This window comes from Bemisia tabaci, chromosome 10, assembly GCF_918797505.1.
Source record: "Bemisia tabaci chromosome 10, PGI_BMITA_v3".
NCBI classification, from domain to species: Eukaryota; Metazoa; Arthropoda; class Insecta; order Hemiptera; family Aleyrodidae; genus Bemisia; species Bemisia tabaci.
The window spans coordinates 40,583,839-40,606,926 of record NC_092802.1 but is presented as its reverse complement, the minus strand read 5'-3'; the positions used below and the strand labels follow the sequence as shown (position 1 = coordinate 40,606,926).

Sequence of the window (23,088 nt, the reverse complement as noted above, 5' to 3'; positions counted from 1 at the left end):
ACCTTTTTTCCAGTGAAACCTCAATATGAGCCCGTTTTCATTACACAATTTAGTGAGAGATTTTTAAATTCAATCTGACTGTGAGTGATGATATCGGACTATTTGTTCAGGTATTGCACAAAATTTCTGTTTTGCCCATTGACCTGCGATAGTAATATTACTTGACTGTGAAAATACCACCATTATTGATCTCGGCTGAAAGGAATCAGAAGCTCGCATGGGACACCATTGACCACGAACGTAGTTTTTCAAGTATAGTTTTTTTCTAAGTGTGTTGGGCTGTTCAGCGGCTAGGGGGCGTAACCTCTAGCTCTCCATCAGGAAGCGCTGGCTGGGAATTAGCGGCGTACCTGACCTTGACACTGATTCATGATTTCATCGCCTGACTTATCCCAAACGCGACGAGGGGAGTGTCCTCTTCGCGCTGCCCGAAGGCCACCTATGATTGGCCCGTTTCTGCGCCCCGAATGCAAAATACGACTGTGATTGGGCGTCGACTATCCGTCGGTGATCCGCCTTTAAGTTGTGAACTTCCTTCGAGAACGGGCGGTATAATTTGAAAGCTTATGAACATTCAGTCAGCGAGTGAGAGTTAATGATGACAATTCAGTAAATTTTTTCTCGGATGCAACTGATGTTGAAGTAAACAAGGTTAATCCTGCTATTTCCTAGTTGAGAAAATCCTTACTTATATTTTATACGCTTGTCAACCGCTTTAAAGCCACTTTTTTCGACATGAGCGATAGACACAGCGGCTCACTCGCTGATAATATGACGCTCCGTGAAATTTTGGACGTGTGTGGGGAGAGGTGGGTTCAGAAAATACCACTGTACACAGAGATTTTTTTAAACAATTTTAAAAATCTATAGCGTCTTAAAAGGCTGAGAGCAGTAGCTTTACAGTGCTTTTTACATATTTTCTCTATCTACCATAGTTCATGCAGGAGATGTTGAATACGTAAACCTATACTTTCTGGACGACCCTCGTTTACCGCTAGGCTTAATAAAAATCACTATCGGCTATCAGTAAATTATACAAGGATATTCTTATTGAGAAATTTCCAGAAGTTCGCCCTCTCCTTCAAAAGATCTTCCTCTTGAACGAGTCCTGCAGCTGAAATGTGTAAATTCTTGATGCTGTTGCTCTTTTTGTTCAAAGGTTCCCACTCATCTGATGTGAAATTTCTGAAAAAAGTGACAAAAGATAATTCAATTTTTACTCCCTTCAATTGGCTCCAAAATTACAATCGGACATATTTATGCTAAAAATAACTATGTGCGTAGGATTTGCGTGCAACATAGTTCGCTTTAGCATAAATCGTCGTCTCCCGCACGAAGGAACGTAACTCCAATCCAAGGTTGCCAAATTGACTCCAACAATTAATTTATTTTACAAAATTGTAAGTGTGCAATTTATATCCAAATTTGTTAGATTTTTGCATGAAATCGGAAGAAAAATCAGTGAAATTTTCAGTTAGAAATGCCCAATACTTTTCTGGTTAAAATGCAATTTACGAAAGGAAATTTGGCAACATTGAAATGTAGTTACGTTCTTTCGTGCGGAAAACGACAAAATACGCCCAATTAGTCAGTCCACTGACTCCCAGCATTATATTTTCTCGTCATAGTTTGCTCAAAAACTTCCCCAGGCAGATTTTAGGGTTTTGCTCCTATCAGTGGATGGTAAATCGTAGATGAACCAGCTTTTTTTGACATTTCAAGTATGGAAGCGATATTTTGCAGCAGATAAGCATCTTTTAGGGATCGTTTCGCGTGGTAACCGCACTGCGGGCGCATACCCTATATACTGCCGTGCTAAGGAAGAACGCCGTATGAACCTTCGGGCGTTGCCAAATTTCCTCTGATAAAATACGAATTTCTTCGGGAAATTGTAAATATTTTTTTTCCAAATTTTCGGACTATTTTGTTCACAATTTAATCTAAAATATCTGAAAATTTCAAGGAAAAACATGCATTAATTTCGTCAAAAATGCATGTTTTATCCGGGGAAATTTGGCAACTCTCGAATGTTCATACGGCGTTCTTCCTTAGCACGGCAGTATAGGAGTGTCCCTCGGCCTTCGTACATACTCCTCGTATATTTTATGATTTCCTCGTATCTATTTGATTGATTTATGCTACCATATGAGTGGTTTCATGACTAACCATCAGAATATGGTTTCTGTATGCATTCCAAAAATCGACGTTGAAAGTCCCAAACCACGTATCCCGTTCCCGTTTGCGGTGCTTAAAAATCTCCGCTTCCATTTTATTTTTTTAAAGGAGAATAAATTAATGCCATTCCTTGAAGTTTTTGCAGAGTTTTTTTCAGACAGGGAAGAAAAATCACGAAGTTTCAAGAATTAAAGATGAGTAATTTTTGCGTTTAAAAAATAAAGTATGGCAGGAAGTCTGCGACGTCGCAAACCGAGCTACGTGGTCTGAGAGTTTCACCTTCGACATGCACGATTGTCAGAAGATAGGCGTGAAAGAGTTTGAAATCCTCAGATGCAATAATTTCTGGCGCATACTTTTCAATGACCTGTGTGACAAGTGCAGAATTTTAATAGTAGGTATTCTGGCTCGAAATCCCGTATTTTTCCTCCAAAAACAGGGCGAATATTAATTCATATAGAATTTTCTCCATATCAACGAGTAGCATTAATCATCCATGCCATGATTCAATTTTGGATGTCAGATCCTGGGAGGACACAAATCTACGAGTGTGCTGTAAATTTCGTGAAAACTTAGAGTCCATAATTTGTTCCCCAAAATTTCAAAATTTTGGTAATCATATTTTCAAAAAATAAAACATTGCATCGATAAAAATTTGCAACATCATCCCGCAGAGAAAAAGTTCAATTTTAAGAAAACTAAAACATGCGTTGTCACGAATGAGTAGCAGCATTCAATAGAGGGTCAATACTCACCCGTATTTTGCAAATCTTGTCCATAGGCTAACCATGTTTTTGGAAGTTTCCATATCCAGTGGAGATAGCTGTCTTCTGGGAAATCTCTTAGCGCTTGGAAATAGATTGAGTATATTATCCATGTGACCTGCACCTTTCCCTGCAAAAAAATTAGCAAATGTATAAATAAATGCTTGGCCCATAAAGGACCTTCAACGCGGGGAAAGACTCCAGAAATACATTCCTCTGTTGATGATTATAATAGGACTAGGGTATGCAGACAGAAAGTCTACAGCAAAAATGTCCACTAGCAGAAAGTCTAAATTTTTTGGTCTACATTTGGAAAATGTCTACAAATAATATTGTCTTCTAAAAAAAAGTCCATACTCAGAAAGCTCACTTCTGAATGGAATAGGTAGAGTGATCTCGCATCAGTTACTTCTTTAGTTGTATCTATGGAGAAGAACCATCGTGTATTCATTTTCCTATAATAGACACGGTATATGTAGACTTTTACTTTCTTGGGCATTCTAAAAGTATACTTCTTAATTGTAGACATTTTGACTGTAGACCAAAAAATGTCTACATTTTTTGAGTAGACCTTTTTTTCGTAGACCTACTGTCCGTGATTCAGGACTAGAGTCCTGTGGCCGCTGCGGCCGCCAACCACGAAAAAACTACATCCAAAAATGCGTAGAATAGCCAGGCTCAAGTTATTCAAGAGATGAGTGGAAAAGCCAACAGGCGTTTGCGAAGGAAAGCGTATTTATCTCTGATTGCAACGATATGCGCCACGTTTAATGTTTTATTATTGAACACAATTTTTAAAGAGCTACACACAGTTTTTCTGAAGAGTTTCCCTTGCAGTTTTCTAAATTATCTCAAATATAAGCGTCGAAAATGTCGACGCGATATTTCCGTTCGTTCTACTTCCTTTTTATGTGACTAAATAAAATTAAAAATCATTCGAGTTTCTGAATCGTTACAATGAGGATGAGGATACATATTTTCTCTTTGATTATGGTAAAAACCGGATCAGAAAGTCAAGAATATTGACAGATAATCCTAGTTTAACGGCACGGAAAAAACGAGTTTAGGGTTGGGACCTACATGTTAGTGCTGGGCACTAACGAGGGTTAGGTCAAATGGAGCCAGCAAGTCAGAGGAGTGCTGGGCACTAAACAGCTCGAGGCTGGGTCACTAAGGAAGAAGTAGTGTCAAGCCTAAAGTGACTTTGGAGCGAGCGTAAAATATGAAATGTCTCCGCCTGGGATCGAACTCGAGTTGCGCGGTGGAAGACCAGCGCGTTACCACCAGGCTATCGTAACTCCGACGTCTCGTGGGTGAATTTCACCTGTTAAGCGCAACTACGTCTCGCGGCATCTGATTAGCACTACTCATGTTCAGTGCCCACCTGCACTGCCTTCCGGTGTTGTCTGTACAGCGCTTAGACGCCAGCCCTCAACTACTCCCCACTAGTCCCCACTAAACGGCCAGTAGTGCTCAACACTAGTCTTGTTTTTTTCCGTGGGTAGCCATTGTGTCGCGCGAGACAGGGAGAGAAACGCCGTGGAGTCATCTTTGCAGCGTGACGCGCCTTTCATCCGACTAGCAATATGCCTACACCCATATGGTCGAATAGCCGCCTGTCGTTATCTCGTTACGCCTGTCGTGAATGAAATTGTATATCGACGCCTGCATGCTGAAAAATTTTTCTTATCCGCGATTGTGACGTTGCACATCTCTAATTGTGTTTTATTTAATGTTTTTCTTTAAAAAAAGCTACACACAGTTTTTTTTTAGAAATTTCCGAGAAATTTTCAGATGGATTTAAAATAAAATCACAAAAAAATTCGACGCGATACTATCGTTCGTTCTGTTTTCTTTTTATTAAACCAACATGAATTTTATGCGAATGAAGTTCCAGAATCGCTGCAGCGTTTAAACAGCGCCAGGAAATCGAGCGCGATCGAGTGTCGAGTCATCTTCACAGTGTGATGCGCCTTCCATCCCGCTAGCGGCCATGTGCCTACACCCGTGGTCGAATAGTTATCGCAAATAACTCTTGCATTGCGTTTGGTGCAATGCGAGAAGTATTCATGCAGTCTTGCAGGCGCTGATATGAGATTGATGCCGACCGCACCGTGTTTGGCTGAGATATTCGCGGCATCGAACAATGGGGCTTAAAATGCTCATTTTGTGTTTCGACGCGCGCCGTATGAGCATTGCATCGTTGCCTTGTTTCTCCCGATAAAATATTTTTTCTGCGAAAAGCTAGGAAAATTCTCTATGTTCGCTTTTTTAGATCGAATGGGCCATTAAGCGCGGTGCGAAAACAAGCATTCTGACACGTGATTCTTCACTACAATTTCACTTAAAACTCGATTCGCGCAACGAGAACTACTGAAATCAACTTCTAGCTAAGATATTGACGTTTTCATCGTCCATCGTTTACGGAAACTTTGAATTGCCCGGTCACGAGAAAAACAAAACCCGACGCGAGTCAAATTGCGCACCAGAGCGGCTTTAGCAGACTACTCAATCGAGCATCCTTCCTTTTCCACTGTGTTGTCCCAAGTGTGGACAGCTTAAGCGGTGCGTCAAGATTGAGGTTGCCATATTTTCATATTATTGAGACCGCCATAGTGACGTGAGGCGTGCAATTTAACCCAAGTAAATTATCCTTTCTTCTATGAGCGGAAAGGTTGAGTTCATTCATAAAAAAAAAAAAAGTTATTACCATGGTTAGGAGTTAATCTAGGGTTAGGGTTAGGATTTCGATTCCTCGATCTCGACGTCGAACGATTGATATCCTCGTTGCCTATTGGTGTTCACACCGCGTGCTTGAATTTCATTTAATATGCACAACTTAATACCTTGAATAATGACAAATGCTTAGCCTGATTATTGGAAATATCAGATAATTAGATGCATTCCTTTTCTTGGACGCAATGTCTTTAACTTCTTCAATTCTGAATATCACTTGGAAGACTACTGCTGATGTTCGATGAGCATTTACCCCGTTATGTTGGAATTTTCAGCCCCTGTAATGGAAGAATGCCCAATTCCTCAGTGAGACGATTGGGGTGCACTACCTCTTGTACAGGGTGTTTCAGACCACCCGTACCAGGCCTTTTTCTCGGTTGGTTTAGGTCGTACGAAGTCGGAGACCGCGGGATTGAATAGGGAATTGACCCCAAGAAATCAGAATTTCGTGGTCCCGAAACCCCCCCCCCTTGGGGGGTAAAGGGGGGGTCACGATGCTAAAAGTCAAAAGTCAAAGGTCAAAGAAAAGAACTAACCATCACCAACGCCGTAGCCTATCATTGACTTGAAAGTAGTCTTGTCAGATTGTTCGTAATCATAATAGTAGACATACGTCGGTCCTGCGTGAAACGGAACTGCATCTGAGATACCTTTTAAAAACCAGCCGTCGGCAATTACCTAGAAAAATAAAAGGTAAAGTAACTGAGAAGTTGAAAAAAGGCCGTAGACCACATTTCCTGCAATGATCGCCGCAGTGTACGTCGGTCAGTTGAAGCAAACATTACGTAAGCAAGTGTACAGATGTTAAAAAGGAAATCACTCTCGTGCACGGAGAAAAAAACTTCGTGCGTGGGATCCGAAGTTGAGGTCATATGGATCTCTGAAGTTTTCGTATCACGCATCCGAAAACTTGAGGTCCAGCTGCCGAAGTTCAGGTCAGATATCTAAGTACTTCGGTATGTACCGGAGTACTTCAGATGTGTGACCCGAACCCTTCGGTATATATCGAAGTACTGCAGATCTCTGACCCGAAATTCGGCATCTGGACCTCAACTTTTTAGAGACGTGATCCGAAAACTTCAGAGATCCATATGACCTCAACTTCGGGTCTCATGCACTTAGTTTTTTTCTCTGTGTGCGTATAACATTAGCAGGAATGTGGCTACAATTTTAATTTCGACGGCATAAAATTCTTTGCCGGGAGAAAATGGATTTTTATCGATCAGAGAGGAACTGATAGAGATAGTAAAATTGTGGGGGACTGTATGTAAGTAGGTAACGTTAATGTAAGCAGGCTAAGTTTATATACTAGACCGTATCAATTATGTCATTATGTGAGTCAGGCCTGAAAACTGATACAATTAGTTATTCAACACTTTTAAAAGGTTTTGTTAACGTACCAGATCCAAATGTTTGATATTTTTCTTATTTATTGAGTTCCCTGCTCCGAAGTAGAATTCTTTAATTTTCTTTGCCACCGCCGGAATTTCTTCTTCAGTAATGTTAAATCCATAAGACAGCCATTTGTTCAAAAATACATCGAATTGTTCTGTGAGGTTCAAATTCTTATTTTCAACATTTTGCAAGAACCCTGGGAAAATACATTGATTTTAAAAATTGTCTCTTAACTAAGACACTCTCTTAACACCTTAGGGAACAAAGTTTTAGGAGTTTTAAAGTTAAACCATTATTTAAAAATCATTTAAATTAAATTGTGACCGCGCTCTAGGAAGATGTTAGGCTGCATTCATGTCGACTGGATGATTCACAGAACTCTTTAATTTTCTGTAATTAAATCTACAATCATTGAGCTCGAGCGAACTATAGTTACTTCAGATGAAAGCAAGGAGAGTAACATGAGTGATTAATATCTTACTTCTGTTAAGTTTTATCACATGCAAAGCCGCCTAAAAGAAAACGCTGTATACCTATCCTATATTTTTCCGATTGTCTTCTACAGAATAATACCTCCCAAACCACGAGAACCAAATAGTCTTCATGATTCGATTTTTTTAGATGATTCTGACTTATTACTGAGAATTTGACACGAAAACCGAGGCATGATTAGGTTTTATTTTGGTAATAGTGCGGAATTTAGTGTTTTTTATGGTGCATTATGTACGGAAGAAAGGAAACCTTTTGAATGGAGTCACAGCATTTCTGCCTTAAACAGCAGCGCAATGCAATCATATGCATGTGCAATGCAATGCATATCGAAGGTTAAAGCACCAGACCACGCATCTCGTTTGCGGTGTTTAAAAATCTCCGCTCCTATTTTATTTTTTTGGAGGAGAACAGATCAATATAATTTATTGGAATTTTCACAGAGTTTTCTTCGCTCAGAAAAGAGAAAACAGGAAAGTTTTCAAGAATTAACTTTCCGTAGTTTTCCGGTTAAAAAATAAAGTATGACAGGAAGTCTGCAGCGTCGCAAACCGAGATACGTGGTCTGGTACTTTCACCGTCGATACGGTGAGGGCCAAGAGTTAAATTCATGATTTTATGAATAGCCGATGCAGTTGACCGAATTTTACAAATTCAAAAAGTCTTGCATGTCTGGACGAGTAATTCTCGATTTGTTTAATTTTTTAATTTCAACATCCTTATTACAATACCAAGAAGGCTCCTCTAAAATGTTTGCAAGCTGTCGACTGATTTGGATTTGGCTAACTTCCATGTTTCTAGGCTATATTTTGAGCCGGTTTTGGTAGCGCGCAGTCTGATTGTTGAAATTTAGTGTTCGTCGACTGGACGAGACAAGACTATATTAAGGTGAAATGGAGTTATGTGATTGGTCGGCCTCGTCAGTCATCCTCTATTTCAGGCTTACGTCGCGCGGAATCGACGAGAAGCTAAAGTCACTATACTGACTTAGCTTTCGTAAAATTCACACAATATAGGCCTGACAAAGAGGATGACTGATGAAATCTGCCAATCATATAACTCCATTCCACCTGAATCTTTGTCTTGTCTTGCCTAGTCGACAAACATGAAATCTCAAACATCAGGCTGATGGTCTGAAAATTACAAAACAACTAAGCGCTGAATATTTTTCGAAAATTCAAACTTTATGTAAAATTAATTGTATCAGTGACCCCAGAACATATCGACGGTGAAACTACCAGACCACGTATCTCGTTTGCGGTGTTCAAAATTCTCCGCTCCTATTTTAATTTTCGATGGAGAACAAATCTATATCATTGTTTGAACTTTTCTCAGAGTTTTCTTCGCACAGAGAGGAAAAAACATGGAGGTTTTTAAGAACTGGCATTAAGAAGTTCTTCATTTAAAAAATAAAATATGACAGGAAGTCTACAGCGTCGCAAAGCGGGGTACGTGGTCTGGTAGTTTCACCGTCGATGTGTCTTTTGGTGGAGATAAAATGTCATCTCACAAGCACTAGTTACTACTTAACGTATAAGGGTCCGTTTTCATACAACTCAAAGGTCCACATATGTCGTTATTGAATCCCTGATTAATTCATAATCATGAGTAATATTAGTAGCTTTTCATACTCCCGGAATAATTCATATGCTCAGCTGTATTTAGGCCTGTGATCCAAGGTAGCTCCGATTTAATCATGCGGGGATCAGTAGTTAATACAGCGTTCTTAGCAGTTGATTCCTCAATTACGGGAGCAAACTCTGTCAAAGGCAGCCTGAAATCATCCTGCAAAAAAGTTTTAAAACATGATTTTTAAATTGCGGCTCATTGCCCCATCTGATTTGAAACCCTGCCTATAAAATCAGCTAATTTCATATTGATAATTTTATTGTTAGAGTGCAATAGTAGGTGTAATATACCTAATGAAAGAGCACGGATTTCTCAATTTCCGTTGCGAGTTCCGTCGACGGTGAACCTTTAATCATCCTATGGAAAAAGGTTTCAAAATTGAATCGATTTCTGTTGGACGGGCTGAAGTCCAAAAACTCATGAGCCCTAGCGTCCTTCGTGATCAACGAAAAACAGGGCTCATGAGTTTTTAAATAGATTCAATCAATTGTTCCGTTGCGGCCCACATTTGGATTGCATTTTGCAAAAAGGAACCAGAGCATCCAAAGTTGCTAGGATTGTACAGCATACATTCTTCGCAATAAAACTACTGAAATAATGAAAACAATCAGATACAAAGGTAATTTTCGTCTTGAATTCATAGTTTATTGAGAGTAAAGATAGAACTTGTATTGATGATCAGTTGGACGTATTTCTGCTCAACGGAACTAAGTGCATTAAGACATGAGCCCTGAGACCCATAAGAATATATGCATAACAGGGCTCACGTCATAATGCACATAGTTCCGTTCGACAGAATTACGTCCAGTTTATATTTGCAGGGCAAAAAAAGTTGCACAATCTTAGCGACATTGGAATGCTCCTGGTTCCTTTTTGCAATATGGAATCCATTTATTCTAGACCTCGATTATAAAATCAACTCATTAAATTTAAGTTTTTATTGCTCAAGTGCAAATGGTCACTAGGACGTATTTCTGCTCAACGGAACTATGTGCATTAAGACATGAGTCTTGGAACCCATAAGAATATATGCATAACAGGGCTCACGTCATAATGCACATAGTTCCGTTCGACAGAATTACGTCCAGTTTATATTTGCAGGGCAAAAAAAGTTGAACAATCTTAGCGACATTGGAATGCTCCTGGTTCCTTTTTGCAATATGGAATCCATTTATTCTAGACCTCGATTATAAAATCAACTCATTAAATTTAAGTTTTTATTGCTCAAGTGCAAATGGTCACTAGGACGTATTTCTGCTCAACGGAACTAAGTGCATTAAGACATGAGCCCTGAGACCCATAAGAATATATGCATAACAGGGCTCACGTCATAATGCACATAGTTCCGTTCGACAGAATTACGTCCAGTTTATATTTGCAGGGCAAAAAAAGTTGAACAATCTTAGCGACATTGGATAGCTCCTGGTTCCTTTTTGCAATATGGAATCCATTTATTCTAGACCTCGATTATAAAATCAACTCATAAAATTTAAGTTTTTATTGCTCAAGTGCAAATGGTCACTAGGACGTATTTCTGCTCAACGGAACTATGTGCATTAAGACATGAGTCTTGGAACCCATAAGAATATATGCATAACAGGGCTCACGTCATAATGCACATAGTTCCGTTCGACAGAATTACGTCCAGTTTATATTTGCAGGGCAAAAAAAGTTGAACAATCTTAGCGACATTGGAATGCTCCTGGTTCCTTTTTGCAATATGGAATCCATTTATTCTAGACCTCGATTATAAAATCAACTCATAAAATTTAAGTTAATATTGCTCAAGTGCAAATGGTCACTAGGACGTATTTCTGCTCAACGGAACTAAGCGCCAATAGAAGTTCCTTTTGAGGATTACAGAATCCCGGATTGTGTGTTATCTGCCGAACGGAACTAAGCGCCGCGCCGCGCCACGGAAAAGCATTGTGATCATAGGACGGAATGAGCTCGTCGCTGAGCTCCACACGCCAATCCAACCCGGGCATTCTACTTCCTCCTGTGCCGCTTAGTTCCTTTTAGGAGAAATACGTAAATTTGTAAAATAAATACCAGGGTGGGTGTTTTTCATGAGAAATAAAATCTTAAAATTTCACGTGAAATATTTTATGAAAGTTCAGGATTTCATGAAAGATATTGAAAAATATAGGTTCCTTTTCAAATTTCGCTAAATGTAAAAAATATGACTTTCCTCTATTTGTGTGTGTTTGAGTGCGGGTTGCATACTGTAGCCCCTGAAAAATATGAAATATTGCACAGGCGCGTGAAATTTCATGAAATGTTCCACTGAAATTTCATATCTTTCCAATCTTTCTTTCCCTTCAACCCACCCTGTGAACGACCTCTTCGTGCAACGCAAGACATTGATAGAAGAAGATGCTGAGAATGGACCACTAGACAAGGTGCGAATTTATGCATTCTGATACATGCTTCTTAACCAGGATTTCACGTAGAACACGATTCGCGCAACGAAAATTACTGAAACCAACTCCTAACGGAGATATTAAAATTTTTATTTTATATTGGTTACGAGGAATTTGAACTGCCCGCTCATAAGAAACTCAAAGCTTTACGTGAGTCAAATCGCGCACTACAACGGTTTCAGCAAGCTTCTCAATCGAGTGATGTTCATTTTCCACCATGTGTTTTTCAAACTTTAAGTAATTTGCTATAGCTGAGCCGAAGCGTCAAGATTGAGGTTGCCAGATTTTTATATCGCAGAGACGATGATGATAACGTTTAGCGCGCGATGTGAATCACTCAGAGCATTGAGTTTTCATGAGCGGGTGGTTTCAATTCACGCATCAAGAATCATTAAATATCTTCGGAAGGAGTTAATTTCGGTAATTTTCGTTGTGCGCATCGTGTTTTACGTAAAATTTTGGCAAAGAGACATGTATCAGAATGCTGAAATTCGTACCTTATCTAGTGGTTTATTGAAGGGCTCAACAATTTGTATAAAAATGCAAAAATGCGCAGGTACTCACCCGAAAATTCTGAAAGCTTTCGACTAAATTGTCGACAGGAGTCTTCTGGAGACATTCAAGCAATGCTTCTGACGGTTGGGAGGGGCACCCGCACAAAGTTGCGACTTTTTTTGTCCTCGTTATCGCCAGCTCCCGATCAATCATAGCCCAAGGGCATGCTGCGGTGCCGCTTGAAGATATTCCCCCGTGGATTAAACCTTATCATGCGTTGCAGAAGAAAGGAATAAAACAAGAATAATAGAAATGGGCCAGTCACGCTAGACTCAAATCAGGTTTTAATGGTTTCAGCTTTAAGATTATCAAACATTAACAAGATCTTCCCAACATCCCACTCCTAAGTCCAATTTTGACGGAAACATCGATCATCGAAAAACACGGCGTATGAAACGGAAAAAAATCGGTCTGGTGAAATTCCTGATTGCTGGTTGGAAAAGTGCGGTAGGTAAGTCTCCCAGCGCCAGTAGGCGTTGTAGCTTTCAAACTCGGTGCGTCGCGCGTCGTTCAGGTATCACTTGGGTGATAGTGGCTCTAGGAATGACAATTTTTAATCGATATTTTGAAAAATCGATTAAATTGCATCGATTTTTTTTGAGGTCGATTGAAAATTGGAACTGGTTTTTCGATCCGAAATCGAATTATTGAAAAAAAAATTGAAATTTCCGACATTGATGTGTCACATAAGGCCCAGGTTCTGTGTAACCCGAGTTTCATTTCAAGATCAGTTTAAGTAGTAATTATGTTTTTGGCGTCGAACTTGGACAACTAAGTGTTTTCTGAAATCGCTTTCGAAAAAATCGATTTTTTCATTCCTCTTCAAAGCACCAACTAGTTGCTCGGGAGAGAAAACATTTCTCTTCTACTGCATTGAGTTGTTGTTTTCGAGAGAAATGTTGTCTCTCTAGAGCAACTAGTTAGTGCTTAAGGAGTACCATGTCAGTGGGTAGTTTCGATTCAGGAGACGAATATTTCTTCCCCTGAGTGGAGTGTTGTTCCTTAATACGATTATATATAGCAAAAGTTTCTCACCTAAACGACCAGTCACAGGTGGGTGGAGGAATATTCCCTCACCTAAACATTGAGTAGTTGCTAATGGAAGAGATGTTTTGTCTCCAGAACAAAAAGTTGATGCTTAGAAGAGGAGAACGTTTATCTTCGGACCAGAAACTTTCGTTTCTGGAGAAGAAACGTTCGTCTCTGAACAGGATTCTATTTTGAAAAATTCGATTTTTTCTGAAACCGATTTCTTTCATCTACTTTTAAAATCGAATCAATTTTTACGGAAAATCCAATCGATTTCCCGAAATTGACTCATTCAAAAAAATCGCCATCGATTTGTTTTAAATCTGCCATTAGTTTCAACTACAGTTATGAGAATTAAAATCAGAATTACTGGAACCAACTTTTCTGTAATTGATAAGTTGATCATTATTTAAGTATATTAACCATAATAATTTGTTGCCCAGAACTACCAATGGAATAAGCAGAATCATTAATCGAACGCCTCATCAGATCGCATCATTCTAAGAGCCGTATTCAGAGTTGCTTCTTAATTAGCTGCTTCCCTCATGCATCTTATCATAATGGACCACTAGACAAGGTACGAATGTCAGCATTCTGATTCATGTTACTCAACTAAAATTTCACGTAGAACACGATGCGCACAACGAAAATTACCGAAATTAACTCTTTACTAAGATATTCAATGATTCTTGATGCGTAAATTCAAACCACCCGCTCATGAAAACTCAATGCTCTACGTGATTTACGCATCGCGCGCTAAACGTTATCATGACAGTATCTGCGATTTAAAAATCTGGCAGCCTCAATTTTGACGCTTTGGCTCAGCTATAGCAAATTGCTTATAGTTTGAACAACACATGGTGGGAAATGCACATTGCTCGATTGAGAAGCTTGCTGAAACCGTTGTAGTGCGCGATTTGACTTACGTAGAGCTTTGAGTTTCTTGCGAGCGGGCATTTCAAATTCCTCGTAACCCATGTGAAATAAAAACGTTGATATCTTGTTTAGGAGTTAGTTCCAGTAATATTCATTGCGCTAACCGTGTTCTCCGTGAAATTCTGATTAAGAATTATGTATCAGATTGCTTTAATTCGTACCTTGTTTAGTGTTCCATTAAGGGAGCTAAGGAGATCTTGAACATTGTATCATAAAAAGGAGTTTCACATTACACACCTTTCGTAAGCGGGGAGAGGAGTAATAGATGGACACTGGACCCTCCTGCACTGTCTCCAAAAACAGTGACGCGGTTTGGATCTCCTCCAAAAGTCTCGATGTTCTCTTGAATCCACTTTAATGCCATTACTTGGTCCTTTATTCCCAAATTAGCAGGAATGACTCCATCACCGGTTGTTGCAAATCCTGTAGGATTTTAATATTTTATACAAAGAGTCAATGCATTCAAATTTGGGCTTGGAAGCTTGGGGGTGAAGCACCCCGGAGGCAGAGCTTATTGGATGCCAGGTGGGACGCCCCGGATGTTTTGTTCGCAATAAATCACGTATCAAATCTCTGAAATTCGTACTCTGTTGCCTGGGTCAATGATTTTCCTTCAATCGACCGGTTATGCAAAATGACTGTCGTGACGCACGAATAGTGGTATCAGAATTTTGCATTGAGATTACGCAGTGGGTTGAAGGCGCTCTTCTTTATCGTAAGTGAGTGGCCCTGTACATACAACGATGTTGACCAGAACTGTTCAGACTTTTGGGGTCTTCAATCGAGCCCTAATTTTGAAAAATGCCCGAAGAACATTATTTTACGTTCCAAGATGTTTTTTTTTTCTGTAAGTCTTATTTAAAAAAAGAGAGTCCAAACGCTCGGTTCAGATTGTGGTTTTTATTTCTTCTTGGTTTGATCATCGTACTCTCGCGCAACACTGAGAGAAGCCGTTCACAAGATCGCAACTTACTCAAAAGTGGTTGTGAATTAAATAAGTTTCACACGGATAAAATGAGTTTTCGACAATGAACTGTGATTATTCAAAATTGAAGAAAAGGTACTTAGTCCACTTGTCCATTTGAAAGGCGTAGAGCAGAGCACTGATGCATTAAGCAAGGATATCTTCCGTGTTTCTACGGGCACTAGACGGCTGTAGGTTTCTAACGGTATATGCCAAAGTGTCGGAGGGAAATAAAAAAAAAATTTACCTGTATAATTTTTTGAGGGTGTTCACGCAAAGACGATATTTTCTAGAGACTACGCACTGTCTTACCTATGGTGTAAAAGTTACTCAAGGAAGCCAATTCTCTGATTCTCTCATTGGTGGATCGTACCATCGTATTGGATCAACTAAAGGTTGTAAAAAAGTATTAAATCTGGATGAACTCTATTTTTCATCTTAATGATCAAGAGCAGTTGGAGCCTAATAATTTTGATTCTGGTTTCCGGTCGATCAGATTTCCAGGTGCCAGGTGCGCAGCCCCCGGCTTCGCTCCGAAGGTGCCAGGGGGCGGCCTCCGGCTTTGGCTCCTTAGGGGCCAGGTGGGCGGCCCCCGGCTTTGGCTCCATAGGGGCCAGGTGGAGGGCCCCCGGCTTTGGTTCCTTAGGGGCCAGGTGGGCGCTCCCCGGCTTTGGTTTCGGGGGGGTTAGGCCTTTTGGATGTCAGGTGGGTCACCTCCGGAGTTTTTCCTCCATAAGAATATCGAATGACTGCTGTAATTTGTACCCCGTTGCCTGAAGTCAATGAAACGCCTTCAAATGGTCGGGTATGCAAAATGACTGCCGTGACGCACGAATAGTGGTATCAGAATTTTGCATTAAGTTTACGGATTGATTTGAAGGCGCTCTTCTGTATCCATTGTGAGTGGACTTGTGCAATGATGTTGACCAAAAAGAACCTAATTTTCTGTTTCGATTCGGGCCGCATATTCGGAAAATGCCGAGGAATATTGTTTTGAAAAAATAATAAAGATTGTTTTTGGTCGCTACGTCTTATCTCAAAGAAGAGAGCGCAGGTGGCTGGATCAGATTGTGTATTTTAAGTCCCTTGGTTCGGTCATCGTATTCTGAAGCGATACTGAAAGAGTCGCTGTTTACTAGATCGCAACTTACTCAAAAGCGGTTGTGAATTTACAAAGTTTCGCACGGATAAAATTAGCTTTCTTTGATTAACTGTGAATAATCAAAATTGAAGAAAAGGTACTTTGTCCACCGGTCCATTAGGAAAGCCTAAAGCATGAATGGATGGAGCATCGATGACCAACTAAATCTTATCTGATAAGGAATTTTAAGTGTGAAACCCTTTTTCAGTCTTAAATGATCCAAATCCACCAACAAGTTTAAAACACTAAGTGCAAAAATGCGAATCTTCTCATGAAGTGTCGATTCTTAGTGCACGGAAAAAACAAGACTAGTGTTGAGCACTACTGGCCGTTTAGTGGGGAGTAGTTGAGGGCTGGCGTCTAAGCGCTGTACAGCTCAACACCGGAAGGCAGTACAGGTGAGCACTGAACATGAGTAGTGCTAATCAGATGCCGCGAGGCGTAGTTGCGCTTAACAGGTGTAAATTCACACATGAGACGTCGGAGTCACGATAGCTTGGTGGTAACGCGCTGGTCTTCCACCGGCGCAACCCGAGCTCGATCCCCGGCGGAGACGTTTCATATTTTACGCTCGCTCCAAAGTCACTTTAGGGCTTGACACTACTTCTTCCTTAGTGATCCAGCCTCGAGCTGTTTAGTGCCCAGCACTCCTCTGACTTGCTGGCTCCATTTGACCTAACCCTCGTTAGTGCCCAGCACTAACATGTAGGTCCCAACCCTAAGCTCGTTTTTTCCGTGTGCTAAAAACGCGAATCTCGGCATTTCTGCCGTATTTTCTAACAGTTCGAGAAATTATTGAAACTGCTGATGGAGTTTGAAAAAAACATCTTATTCTTGCTATCCTCAAGAATCATCTACCGACAATAAAGAGGAATGCAGACAGTTTTTTTACTCTCCTGGAAAATCGTGTTTTCCGAGATTCGCTCTTCTGCACTTTCACCATCGATAAAATGCTTTAGTATTGTTAAATTAACATTTGCACAGGCAGTGATTGTGATTGTTCAGCCAGTAATTTTTTTTCTCATTAATTTCTTCACAAACATTCTCAGGTGCATATGTTGCAGGCAATTAGGAATCACAGGTAAATTGCAATCTATTCGTGTTTAATCAACAACTTAAATCGTTTTAAAGTGAAAAAACGAGATTGGAAATAAGTATTATTATGCTTTGAATTCAAACATACGTTAGCCCCTTCTTCTTGGATACATGGTGCCAGCTAGCACACTCGCGAGTTCGTGAAATGTCATCAATAATCTGTGTTAGGTTTGGTTAAGCAACTAAACTAACTCCTTGGCAAAGCGGAGAGTATCGCTGGATGTGAAGGCGTAAAGAAATCTTTCCTACATCGATGTTATCGTAATTACAATTTGACGAATTGACAAGTACGGAGCTTGCAAATTGCCGGCGATTACTGCTCCCTGCGACTTATACACTGATAAAGATTTCAGAGATATTTATTTACATCCTTAAGTTTACGTCATGTACTTTTCTCTCTTCTAATCAGCATGTGTGTTTCTTTTTTGTTTTCTGTTCTTTTGTGCATACCTTGGAATTCTTGGATTCAAAAATCGATGATCTTCCTGGACAACGCAAATCGTCAATTAAAAAATTGGGATCGTTCAATTAAACGGGACACTTGATTCACTTGACTGAATCTGTAAATTAACTGGAAACTCAAATTTACCACAAATCCTACTCAACGGAGTACCTGATCTAACCCTGCTAACCAAAAATTTACTCAACTAACTGGTGATCTTACCCACCGGAAACTCAAATCAATCGACCAATCGTCCGGCCGAATTTTACTTAACCGGAAATCGACAACCGTAAACTCTGTTCGACCGGAAACGTGCTCCAATCGAAAACTTGACCCAACTGGAAATTCCATCCAACCTGAAGTCGGACCCATCCCAAAATTCCAATTCACTGGAACCGTAATCCATCCGTATATGACGTGACCGGAAATTAAAACAACTGGAAACTGTTTCCAACCAGTAACGTGTCCCTGTCGAAAATTTGACTCGACTGAAAAATTGATTCGATCGGAAATCTGACCGACCGGAAACCACAATCAACGGGATTCGTTATGCACCCGAAATTTCACTTCACCGGAAATCGAAAATCTTCATTTCTACTCAACCGGAAATGTGCCCCAATCGAAAACTTGACTCAACTGAAAATCGACCCGACCGGAATTGTGTTCCAACCCAAAACTTGGTTGTTCTCGGATGGAGAATAACCAATTTCAATACCAATATATCATTGAATTTCCTAAAAAACCGCAAAAATTCGACCTAAGCGATTCATATATCGACTCGTTAACGTTGAAATCGATTCTGCAAGAAAAAATACGTAGTTGTCGGTGTACTAAAGTCATATTAGGTGCATTTGGACCGCGTTAAACAGAAAGGAACCAAGCCACATCAGCTATTGCCAAATTTAATTTGGAAATTCAATTTCTTACATGGAAACGGTTGTGCGGATTTTCGTGCAAATTTCAGCGAATTTTCTCCACAGTACGAAGCAAATTCCTTAAAATTTTCAAAGGAATCCATAGAAACGTTCTCTCGTAAAAAATTAAATTGCCCAGTAAAATTTGGCAATAGCTGATGTGGCTTGGTTCCTTTCTGTTAAACGCGGTCCATTTAGTCATCCATGAATCAATAATAAACAATTTCAATCTCAAAAAATCGTCGATTTTCCGTGAAGAATCTTAAAAAATCGATATAACCGATCGATATATCGACTCGTCAACATCAAAACTCGATTTTGCGTGTAAAAATACGTAGGAACCGGTGTGTAACCCCTAATGGAATATTTTGCATTTTTCTTTTAAAAAATTGAGGTTTAGATTTTCTGGTTCATGAATTATCCTTCCATAAGAAATAAGTAGCAACTTTAGATGTTAAACAATTAGATGGAAAAAAAATAATCTGCCACATTCAATTCACGTTACAAGATATTTTATAACCCCTAAGATCGTTGAAAAAGTCCGAAATAAATTTCCAAGTTTCATTTTGGTCGTCGCGTCGTATTCGACGCGATTTTTTGGATCTATAGATCAGTGCAACGTGTTTCCTGGTATAATTACTATTTATTTTGCTCTAAAACATACCCAATACATTCAACCTATAGGTGATACTGGCGAATACAACATGAGGAAGAAGAAATTGCGGTTCTAGATTAGCACTTCCTAATTTGTAGGCACCGCCGTGAATGTGTAGCATCACAGGAAGTTTTGCTTTGATATCTAGCTAAAAATGTGAAAATTAAAAAAAAAAAAAAAAAAAAAAAAAAAAAAAAAAAAAAAAAAAAAAAAAAAAAAAAAAAAAAAAAAAAAAATACATATTTTAGTCTACTACTTAACTAAAGGAGAAAAGCTGATGGGCCGTATTTGAATCGGAATATTTTTAATTTTTCAGCATGCATAAAGTGTAATGATGGCAAAATTCTTTGAAAAAATTCCAGATACCAGCTCTCTTGGATATCACCCAGCAAATCAATCTGTAAGATTTGGTATACCATCATCATCAATATTGATAACCGATCGGCTATTTTGATTGTTTAAGCCATCGAATTGATAATTAAATCGCCTTTGATCAAACCCACCTAAACTAATTCTTAATTTTTTGTAGGAATTAGGCACAACAATTTTTTCCACGAATTATTCCTGGTTTATTTTAGAAGCAACATTAATATTTTCACGCAGCTAGGGGCTTTAATGTAATGTCGAAATAGTAGTTCCTTTCTGCTAATTGTAATCAAACTCGTTCATCAAAATGTGCATAATTTAATAAGCAGGTTTCGAAGTTACGAGTGAATTTCAAACTTTTATGATGCGCTCGTCGCGATTGATTCAGTCATTTTCCCCCAAGTTTTTATTTTTTTTTATTTTTTTTGTGTCGCACTAGGTAGTTTTAAAGTTTCCGAGGAAACATTAAGATCCGTACAAAAATTTTGCCTAATAACAAACTACACAAGAAAAATTTGGAAAAGCTTAGTGAAACTAGCAAAATTATTGAATGACACCCATTTCCTGTGTTGTTTTGCTGATCTGCAACAAATCAAACGGGCTTAAGTTAATAACTCTTTTTCATTAGCTGGAAAATGTGTACAGAAGACCCATTCCATGCATTTATTTTCCCGAATATTTGCAACTACTTACTGACGGCGTGAATACATTAATTCGAAGACAGTCCTCCTGCCCCTTGTTAGGGTTCGCTGCTTTCTCGCTTGGAAGGGGGAACAATCTACGCTGGAGACAGTCGGGACATTTTTCTGTGGCGTTTATTGGCGTCCTCCATGGCCTCAAAGGTTGAGGCTCCTGAAAAAACCACCCTTGATGAAAGTTTATGCACATAATGTGAATTTTACAAGCAGGAGCCACGAGCATTCCAATATTGATAGGATTGTGGACCTTTCATTTTTTCCGATAGAACGAGTCAGTTGTGCTGTTCCTAGAATCGTGTTTTGATGCTTTATTCCTGCGGATCAACTAAAAATAATAAGATCTATGCAAACAGCAACTTTCTACGTTGACTATTAACCGAGATATCGCGCCTTGAAAAACTCGATTTATGACGTCATTCACCGCGGTAGCGCATACCATTTTATGCACTACCTCGGTGGATGACGTCAAAAACCCGACTTTTCAAAGGACGATATCTCGGTTGATATTCAATGTATAAGTAGATAACGAATATAACGATCCAACTGAGATCTATTTTTGAGAAAAAATAATACTTTCAACATTCCAAATCACTAACAGCAATGAAACTTACGCCCCTCCGCTCATCTCGAAACTACCTTGCTATCCAACTAAACATGTTTCGTATTCTCCTGTACGATTTACCTCAGCACCAAAAAGGAAGCTATAAATTGCTTAGATCGGTGAATTTCCGACACCTTAAGGTGATTCGATGGACGCCATATTTTGTGTCAGAACGGCATGCGATATATCCCATCAATTGGTTCGATTTTTTCAGCTACTCGTCAGTTTTCTCCAATTTTGAGATCGCAATTCTGTTGTCAGGAGACTAAAGCACTCACTTGCCAATTTTAACAAAGAAATTCAACGTAATAAAGGCGTGTTTTTTTCAGAGAGAAAACATCTCATTCGATACTGATATCGAAACTGCACTCGAATGCGATATTTTCTCTCTAAAAAAACCACGCCTTTATTTCTTTGAATTTCTTTGTTAAAATTGGTAAGTGAGTGCTTTAGTCTCCTGACAACAGAATTGCGATCTCAAAATTTGAGAAAACTGACGAGTAGCTGAAAAAATCGAACCAATTGATGCGATACATCGCATGCGGTTCTGACACAAATTATGGCGTCCATCGAATCACCTTAATCGATTCCTGACAACTCACCTTAAATCTAAGAGCTCCAACAGGTGGCTGCGCGTAGGGAATACCTGTGAAACTGTAGATCACTTTATTTCCACTCCGAGTTCGAAGTCGATCGGACCCAATAATCACCCCATTTCGAGTAGATACTTCGATGGCATGTGAGTGTAAGCTTACAAAACATAAAACCAAAAATATTTTCACTGGAAATTCCATATTTTCATTCGAAGGAAAACAAAATTAAAACGGATTAATGAAAACCAAATTCGCGGATTTAATGTCACACTGCGAAATACGCTGTCATTCGCAAAACCTGAACCAGAAACGAAACAGAGCAGCTAGAATTGAAACAGCAACCCATAATATCAAGATTTGTATTGCCTGAATCTCATTGAGCAAGTCGAAAAAATATCGAAAGATTTGTTTCGACTCGCAGACGGCTTTGATAACCAGCGATTAATTAAAGAGCCCAATTTATCAAGACCGTCTTCGAATACGTTTTTTTTTTAAGTGTCTAGCTCTCTAATATTGTATACTTCATAATCTTTCACTTCAATTATCTAACGCAAGCTTCAATATTTTACACATAAAACTAAAATACCATTGCGTAATAAATCCATGTTGTTTTCATCATAGCATCCGAGAATTTAAAATAAGTTTCAAATCCAATTAAGAGTAATTGGTCTCTTAAAATTCGAATGAGGAAAGATTCTCAGTCCTCGCATGAATAGCCGCCTTTGCTACATTTCTGTATTTTGCTCAATTAGGATAATGAGATTTTTTTTTATCATAAGCGGAAAAAATGCGCCTAATGCAGACCAACAATTTCCTCTTATCCCAGTCGAACTCGTATGATAACTGCCATGCCTTTCACATTATTTGAACGTATCAATGCTAAAAGGAACTATGTGCATAGAGCTTGCGAGGAACCTAGTTCCTTTTAGCATAAATACGTCCATTTAATAAAATCGTGCACCATGTTCGGTGTTATTGCTACTGTTACCCCTTACATAATAAAGGAACAATTTTTCTCAGGTACATATCAGATCTTTACTCATATGTGTAATAAGTTTCTGATTCCGTAAAATACCTCCATTCTATTCTATAATCCCCCAGTTTTCAAAAAGATACACTTTTTCCTTGGCATATATGCGAAATTGACTTATTTTGGTCGTGCATGCAATTTCTATTTAATTAATTTTCCTGAATTCGTGGCAAAAATATTTTTATGTATTTTGTTATGCTGAATCTGGATATGAACTCCGATTTTTTTTATCACAATCCATTCTGCCGGAATAGTTGCTTTCTCTCGGAGAACGATTTTTTTTTTTTTTTTTTTTTATTTTCGAGACAATTTTCATATGGAATTGGCAATGGCAAATTTCCAATTTCATTGGAATATGGTGGGTGATTTCAAATTTCTGAGAAAATATTCGAGGGTTCCGGCTGGAATTACATGAGAATTGATGTATCACACTCCGTAAAATTTTCAGACCCTGGAAG

The 23,088-nt window shown here is 39.1% G+C and overlaps 1 protein-coding gene across 1 annotated transcript; it reads right to left on the bottom strand.

Annotated features, from left to right (window-relative positions):
- Window positions 1-834: 834 nt before the first annotated feature.
- On the bottom strand, window positions 835-22,154 carry LOC109031892 (esterase FE4). The gene is made up of 10 exons (XM_072305103.1): window positions 21,610-22,154; window positions 20,402-20,560; window positions 19,352-19,490; window positions 14,369-14,554; window positions 12,176-12,372; window positions 9,191-9,344; window positions 7,076-7,266; window positions 6,212-6,353; window positions 2,931-3,069; window positions 835-1,185 (listed from the first exon to the last, which is right to left on the bottom strand). Exons 1-10 carry the CDS (start codon window positions 21,799-21,801, stop codon window positions 1,032-1,034), a joined length of 1,653 nt encoding a protein of 550 aa, XP_072161204.1. The 5' UTR covers window positions 21,802-22,154; the 3' UTR covers window positions 835-1,031.
- Between the last annotated feature and the right edge of the window lie 934 nt (window positions 22,155-23,088).